This window comes from Carassius gibelio, chromosome A17 (genome assembly GCF_023724105.1).
Source record: "Carassius gibelio isolate Cgi1373 ecotype wild population from Czech Republic chromosome A17, carGib1.2-hapl.c, whole genome shotgun sequence".
Taxonomy (NCBI): Eukaryota; Metazoa; Chordata; class Actinopteri; order Cypriniformes; family Cyprinidae; genus Carassius; species Carassius gibelio.
In genome coordinates, this window is record NC_068387.1 from 22,984,783 (window position 1) to 22,993,573 (window position 8,791).

Below are 8,791 nucleotides of genomic sequence, written 5' to 3' on the forward strand. Positions count from 1 at the left end.
TTTTAGGGTTTTAAAATATAATGCATATACTATTATACATTAATTAATATATATATATATATATATAATGAGACAGCTTTATTTCGTACACTCTGTTATTATGTTGTTTTAACAGTGGTGTTTTTCTTCTTAGTATATTTATTGTGAAATTATATAATTTAAAAACTCTGTAGTCAAAGACGCGAACCTTTAATTTTTAAGTATACAACTTTTATTGTGATAGATAGACTGAACCGCTTAGCGCTCGAGAATCTCATTGGTCGATGTGATGTCCAATCACAGAGCTCGTTGCTCGTTGGTGGCAGAGGGAGAACCGATGCGCTGGAGAGTCTGCGGCTGCTTATGCTGAGAGCTCAATCACATTTATACTTGATCACCGCTAATTACAATGAGCTCTATTGGGACCGGGGTGAGTAGATTTAATAATACAACATTTATCATACTGCGTGAATGACATCTAATCCTGAAAGAGCGAATAAAGAAGGAATGCGTGCATGCCTGTGTCATTCTGAAGCTAATAAGCTAAGTTACCTGCTATTGCGCAGGATCTTCGTTAGAGTGATTTATTCTGTTCCAACCTAATTAAAGTTAATACAGAATTTTCATACTAAAGTAGTTGAAGTAATTTTGATAATGTACTTGGGTTAATTATGTATTTTTGCACTGTTTTGTCTCTGCTGAGTCACTGCTCGCTAACAGTGTTAGCAATTCAAATGAAAAGTCACTGTGAGGTAAAGTGAAAGTACAGTGGCATGCGAAAGTTTGTGTACCCCTTGCAGAATCTCTGAAAATGTGAATAATTTTAAGAAAATAAGAGAGATCCTACTAAATGCATGTTATTTTTTATTTAATATTGTCCTGACTAAGATATTTTACATAAAAGATGTTTACATTTTAGTACACAAGACAAACAAATTAAAATAACCCCCTTGTAAAGTTTGGGAACCCTTGGTTCTTAATACTGTGTTTGGTTAGCTGGATGATCCAGAGCTGTCTTTCTGTTTTGTGATGGTTGTGTATGAGTCCCTTGTCTGTTCTGAACAGTTAAACTGAAAACTGTTCTTCAGAAAAATCTTTAAGGTCCTGCAGATTCTTCAGTTTTCCAGCTTCTTTCGCATATTTGAACCCTTTCCAGCAGTGACTATGCTTTTGAGATACATCTTTTCACACTGAGGACAATTGAGGGACTTAAACAACTATTAAAAAAGGTTTCAAACATTCACTGATGCTCCAGAACAGGGATAGGCAACTCCAGGGACACTATCCTGCAGAGTTTAGCTTCAGCCCTCATAAAAACTCATCTGCCTGTATCTATCTAGTAATCCCGAAAACACTGATTGCCTTGTTCAGGTGTGTTTAATTAGGGTTGGAGCTGAACTCTGCAGGATAGTGGCCCTCCAGGACTGGAGTTGCCTATCCCTGCTCCAGAAGGAAACAAGATGCATTAAGAGCTGGGGGATGAAAACTTTTGGAATTTGAAGATCAAGGTAAATTGTTCTTAATTCGTGTTCCGGGAAACATACAAGTATCTTCTGTTGCTTACAAAGGGCAGAACTAAATGAAAAAATATATATATTTAAAAAAAATAAGAAAAATTTGGCCATCGCCATTGTGTTCAAAAGTTTTCTCTTAATGCACCTTGTTTCCTTCTGGAGCATCAGTGAGCGTTTGAACATTTTTTAATAGTCATGTTTGAGTGCCTCAGTTTGAAAAGATGCATCTCAAAAGCATAGTCACTTCTGGAAAGGGTTCAAATAGGCAAAGATGCTGGAAAACTGAAGAGTCTGCAGGACCTTAACATTTTTTCTGAAGAACAGTTTTCAGTTTAACTGTTCAGAACAAACAAGGAACTTGTGCACAACCATCACAAAACAGAAAGACAGTCATGGATCATCAGGTAACAGCACACTGTATTAAGAACCAAGGCTTCCCAAACTTTTGAATGGGGTTATTTTAATAATTTCAGCTATTTCTTTTGTCTTGTGGACTATATGCAAACATCTTTTATGTACAATATCTTACTCAGGACAGTACTAAATAAAGTATTTAGTATGATCTCTCTTATTTTGTTAAAATTATTCACATTTTCAGATTCTGCAAGGGGTTCTCAAACTTTTGCATGCCACTGTAAATGTGTTGTGCAGTTCGAAAGCTGCTCTGCACTTTTGAGTTTATTCAGCTTCGTCATTGATGCTCAGCTGTGTTTTTATTTTTGCAAGGATTAAAAACTGCTTGAATGGTTTATTTAAATTAAATGAACACGAGTGATGATTGTTGACAGCTTTTCTCCCTCTCCAGTATGATTTATCCGCCTCCACCTTCTCACCTGATGGAAGGGTGTTTCAGGTTGAATATGCCATGAAGGCTGTTGAAAATAGCAGGTAATTAATTAAATACTACTACACGTGAAATCATTTTAGCCAGAGACATCTACATTTTAATGTGCTGCTTTGAGAAAGGCTTTACTTTTATTTTAATAACACCTACAATATGTTTTTGAATGTGTTTTGTATTTGGTGTCTGAAGAAACTATAAGTGCATATTAGGTTCATAATAATTTTTCTGTTGTTGTCATTCATTAGCACAGCCATCGGCATCCGCTGCAAAGATGGAGTCGTGTTTGGTGTAGAGAAGCTTGTTCTGTCCAAGTTGTATGAGGAGGGCTCCAATAAACGCATCTTCAATATCGATCGGCACGTTGGAATGGTAAGAACATTGAGTGTGTTGTTTAAGCAGATATTGATCAGGGTCTGTAAAATACTTGAAGTTACTCTGATAGTTTCCTTTATTTGACTTTAAACGCAATTATATCCATGTGATAACGAAGACTTTGCACAATCTAAAATAAACTTTTATTTGAGTAAATAAGAAGTCAAAAAGCTTGAACAACAATCACATTTTTTCTTGTACCTTTCGTTGTTTGTAATTGAACTGTTTACATTGAATATGAGAACACATGCAATATATATATATATATTTATTTTTTGTCGAACTGCTGTTCAAGTTTGTTCTTAAGATTTTATTTTTTTTAAGAATTATCTTATGCTCACCACCGATTTATTTGAAAAAAACTTTGATTAAAAACAGTAACAGCTAAATATTATTAGAATTTAAAATAAAACAATTTTGAAATCGAATTTATTATTGTAATGGTAAAGTTAAAGACTGTAAGAGCTAGGGCTGCTGAAAATTCAGCATCAAATGATCATTCAGAAATCATTTTAAATGCTGATTTGGTGCTCAAGAAAAATTATTATTATAAATTAAATTATTTCCAGGAGTCTTTGATGAACATAAAGGATGTTCGGAGAGTTTAATGCATCCTTGCTGAATAAAAGTGTTAATTTACTTCCCCAAACTTTGGAATGGTAGTGTAAATCTCTACAGGTATATGAATCCCTCTCTTTATGTCTTCTAGGCTGTGGCTGGTCTTCTAGCAGATGCACGATCTCTCTCAGAAGTGTCAAGAGAAGAGGCTTCAAACTTCCGCTCCAACTATGGCCATGACATCCCACTGAAGGTGAGAAGAAGAGAGACTAAAGCATAGGTCACACAAAAATGAACATTTTACCGCCATTGCAGACCTGCTAACCTGGAGTTGACTATCACATGGATTCACATAAAATACTCACTCATTCATTCATTAAGAGGAAGATATCATACAGCCATGCAAATGATAAAATGCTCAAGTAATTATGAACAATAAATCTCAATAAAATTGAAATCGCTATATGGCTTAGTGATTTAAGATTGGATTTAAAATTAAACTTGAAAAGGCTATGTAGAGGAAATTAGATTCTTATCTGAAATATTTATATTATTAGTATTATTATTTGCTTCACTGTACTAAAGAGTTTTCTTTATACTGTCTCTGAGTGCTTCAGTATGCTTGAGTTTTCGATGAGCTGAAAGATAACAGGAAATATTTAATGTGTGTGTGTGTGTGTGTGTGGGCAAGACAAGTGAGAGACGAGAGAGGCTATTTTATACCTAGATTCTTAGTAGGCATCCTGGATTATTAGAAACATGTCTAGAGGACATAGTTGGGTAGCTTAAATGGACATATATTTACATTTATTCATTTAGCAGACGCTTTTATCCAAAGCGACTTACAGATGAAGACAGTGGAAGCAATCAAAAACAACAAAAAGAGCAATGATATATAAGTGCTATAACAAGTCTCAGTTAGGTTAACACAGTACACGTAGCATGGGATTTTAACTAATATAATAAATAAATAAGCATTATGATTGGATGAGATCCATCCGCATTTGATTAAGGTATAAATGTTGAGTTTGGGTGTTGCCTCTTTGTCGCACTCTGCAGTAAGCAAAAGAAGACTTGTCTCATACCTTTGTTAAGAATAAGATGCAAAATTTCCACCATGGCTATAATTTCATTAAAGTGCCCCTATTATGCCATTTCCAATATTGCCTTTCATGCAGTGTGTAATGTTGCTGTATGTGAATGTAAACGATCTGCAAAGTTGTAAAGTCGAAAGTGCATGATAAATAAAGTTACCCAAAACAAAGAATCGACTCTCCAAAGCCTAAACGAGTGGTAAGTAATTACAACTTGACCCCACCCACAAACATGTAATTTTTACTAACGACTGCTTCTCTAATCTCGGGAGTAAAAAAAAGAAATAAATCTTTGGGTCTGGGAGTTAAACGTGGAATTTATTGAAAGATGTCTCAGTACCCTGTTTATTTGGGACAGCTGGTTCCACTGGTTCCACTAACAAGTATGTTAAATAATAGATTAAGAGTTCAAAATACGGAACTATGGAAATGGGCGTATGGTTTCCGACATACGCTGTAGACCAATCACAGGTTACAACAGACTGGATCATCTGACCAATAATAGCAGAGCAGGCTCACGGAAAAGAGGGGTTTAGAGAGACTGAATCTTAGAACTGCTTTGAACAAATTGTTTGAGAGTCGCTAGAAAATGAGGTGATATTAAATGCCTATTTTGAGAAAACGAAAGCGTTTTTTGACCTTGCATGCATGGTCCAAACTCTACGTCCCGTCCAGTCACACTGATGGTACTAAGGTTGGCAGGTCTGCCAATGACACACAATACTCTTTACGACGCATGTGCTGTATTGAATTAACTCTTATATGATTGTGTGTGTATATATACGAAGCAAATGGAATTTTTTTTAATTGAACAGTTTAACAATAAAGAAATTATAAAGATATGCTGGTCATTGATATACCGTTCATATTATCCAACCAGCATCTTGCAGACAGAGTGGCCATGTATGTCCATGCCTACACATTATACAGCGCGGTGAGACCTTTTGGGTGCAGGTAGGTCTTTTGTAAAGTTTCAATGATGCATTTTGATTGCAAAAGGCAAGTTTAATTTCTTATAAGTATGTATGTTGTTTTTTTTAATTGTTTTTTTTTTTTAAACCCTTCAGTTTCATCCTGGGATCTTATGATGAAGATGATGGTCCACAGCTCTACATGGTTGACCCTTCTGGGATTTCATACGTAAGAGATCTCATTGCATGAACTATTATCTCTGTTAATTAATACCTTAACACTTAAAGCTGCAGTCGGTAACTTTTGACGCTCTAGCGGTTAATAAACAGAGCTGCTTGCGTCTTGCGGAAGAACATCGTAGCCGGAGATACTTCTCTCTGTTTATGTCTATGAAGAATCACAAAGGTACTGGGTTACTCCGCCGCGGTATCCCCGAAGCAATCTAAAATAGTCCGAATATAAACACTTATTATAGGTGCACCCTAGTGATTCAGGACAAGCTAAAAACACGGTTTGGAAAATGGATTCATGGTGTACTCGCTTATTATATACATTTTTCTACATTTTGAACACAAAGTTACGGACCGCAGCTCTGATTGGTTGTTTTTTACCGGGAGCGGATGCATTTCTGCAAATGGCAATAGGACCACTGGCAGGAGCCAGAGGAGCTTGATTTTTTTCACAGATTATCTGTCTCATATTCTACTGTCAGGACATAATGACAGGTTTAACAAATATGTAAAAAAAATATATTTTTACAAAAGTTACCTACTGCAGCTTTAATACACACTATCAGCTTGGATACACTGCTCTGAATTTGTTTCTGTTGATTTTGAATGGTTCTCATGAAGTTTGAATGTAGTGAAAAGCAGCCAATCAGTTTCCAGCATACATCTGAACTCCTTCCAATACTCAATACCAATGCAGATTACAAAGTTTTCATTACATTCAGTACATGGGTTTGCCTTTGTCATTAAAGTTTAGTGTCTGTTTTTTAGGGTTACTGGGGCTGTGCTATCGGAAAAGCCAAGCAAGCTGCCAAGACAGAAATTGAGAAACTACAGGTAGGTGTTTATATATTTTATATATTCATTGTTTTGTAAATGCTTTCAGATAAGTACATACATTTGATCTGTAACTACTGTGCAGCAAGGATGTATGAAATTTATTAAAAGTATAACAGAAACATTTGTTTCAAAATGCTGTTCTTTTAAACTTTATATTCATCAAGAAGTGTAAAAAAAAAAAAAGTCATAGTTTAAAAAAACAAACAAACCCAAAAACCATTTTAACATTGTTATAAGAAATGTTTCTTGAACAGCAATTGAGCATATTAGAATGATTTCTGAAGGATCATGTGACACTGAAGACTGGCGTAATGATGCTGGAAATTCAGGAATGAACGAAATTTTGAAATGTATTAAAATACAAAGTTACCAACACCAAACTTTTGAACAATAGTGTACATCTACAGATATTTGCACCACCAGAACCTTTTCATCGTACCGGAACTATTTGTGGAACTACACTCTTTTGGGCGTTTTCACACCTCTAGAACTGGGTGCGGTTTTTAGTACCGGACTACCTTTTTCGAGAACTAATTAACTCCTACTCTGGAGCAGGTTCTAACCAGGGTACTATCCGTGACGTAAGTAGATACTTACGTGTGCACTTTGGATGGGGGGTTAAATGCAGAGCACGAATTCTGAGTATGGGTCACCATACTTTGGCTATATGTCATGTCACTTTTGTTTTTTGTTTTTTTTTACATTGTTGAACATTGCACACAAATAACATCGCTGTCTACCGGCTTACGTCACATCCTAGTACACAACGGTCGGTCTGAATGCAACTCTTTAAATGGTACTGGGAAATAGTTCATGAAAAATCGTCCCAGTACTTTAGAACTGTACTTTTAGTTCTGAAACTAAGCTTCTAGTATCTCTGCGGTTGTATTACAAAAAATGTAATTGACTTTCATTTGTTATCATGCGTTCATTCTCACTCAATCTAACAGATCTCTATTGTTAACAGTGCAGCTGCGGTGTTTAGTGTAAGCATGTTTTGCCGTCTTTTTTTGGAACATGTTCAAACAAGAATGAGCTACTTTCAGCACTGCAGGGAAATGTTCTGAAGAAGTAACAGCATTGTGTCATACAAGATTTGTCATTTCAAAAACAACTACAATACTGAATTTGTTTTTCATGTCAACAGAATAAAGTAGTTAAACTTGCAAATGTTAATCATGTATTTCAGATGAAAGAAATGACCTGCAGAGAACTGGTGAAGGAAGTGGCAAAAATGTGAGTGTGTTTTATTTATTAACTTAGAATTGAGATGACTACAGAATCGAATGCATCCTTCATAGCCAACACAAGAGCAGCGGAGATCCACGAAAACAAACCATATACCAACATAACCAGTCAGTCAGACAGCTGATTCTTTTCTTATCTGTTAAGTTGCTTAGTTTACAATGTTGGCTTCCAATGAACTGGATTTCTACACCTTTTGACCAGTCAATTTCAATTACTTTTTATTGCATTGGATTCATAGTTCATTGCATTAGCACTTTTAAAATCATCTTATTGAGATTGCACTCATAAAACAAAATATTTCTTGCCAGTATATTTATTTATTAATAATTTAGAGTGGAGCATACATTATATACACATTAGAAATGAGTTAAATTCTGTTACTCTTCCAGGCCTTAAAATGTTTCCAGGCTGTCCATGGATTTGTGGGACTCTTATAAAAATATGTATAGCATGCCATGACAAAGAATGTATATTTACACGATTTAATAACTGTCATCTCTTCTCAGTATCTATATTGTTCATGATGAGGTGAAAGACAAAGCATTTGAGCTTGAGCTTAGCTGGGTTGGAGAAGGTAAATTATCTTTCAAATGTTGGTGTAATATGATCATGTGTCACTCCTACACTTGTGTTTTATTTATATTTATATATTTTTGCACCATTTTTTAGTCACAAAAGGAAGGCATGAGCTTGTCCCCAAAGACATCAAAGAGGAGGCAGAGAAATACGCTAAAGTAAGTAACTGTCCCCTCTGTTAATAGTCATAACAACACTTCTCTTCAGCATGGCTTATTGTCATATTTCTGCCCTGACAGGAATCCCTGGAGGAGGAGGATGACTCTGATGAGGACAACATGTAAACACAGTGTTGCAAACATCCCTGTTTTTCCATTTCACTGACTGTGTACCATGTTTCCGACATCCTGGCAACTCTCAACTTTCCGGCAGACAATAAAATGTTTTTTATGCTTTGTAATAGACTAATGTAATCCTATGTTTCCCTTTTTGTTGACTTGACAATAAATATGATTTATAAAAGAGAATGAAGCTCTAATTCCGATCTTAGGCAAAGGATCCACCTTCTCTTTTAGAAATTCTGTGGCATCAATTGAATGATATTTATGCACACCCTGTCAGAAGAATGTGAATATTATTAGGTTCGGCATAAGGCGCTAAATACAACATGCATTTGGGTATAGATAA

General features: G+C 35.5%; 1 protein-coding gene across 1 annotated transcript; it reads left to right on the forward strand.

The window, feature by feature from the left end:
• The first annotated feature begins 224 nt into the window (after positions 1-224).
• On the forward strand, positions 225-8,631 carry psma3 (proteasome 20S subunit alpha 3). The gene is made up of 11 exons (XM_052620147.1): positions 225-409; positions 2,299-2,381; positions 2,583-2,706; positions 3,419-3,520; positions 5,242-5,315; positions 5,429-5,501; positions 6,272-6,337; positions 7,530-7,576; positions 8,095-8,162; positions 8,258-8,322; positions 8,404-8,631. Exons 1-11 carry the CDS (start codon positions 389-391, stop codon positions 8,446-8,448), a joined length of 768 nt encoding a protein of 255 aa, XP_052476107.1. The 5' UTR covers positions 225-388; the 3' UTR covers positions 8,449-8,631.
• Positions 8,632-8,791: the final 160 nt, after the last annotated feature.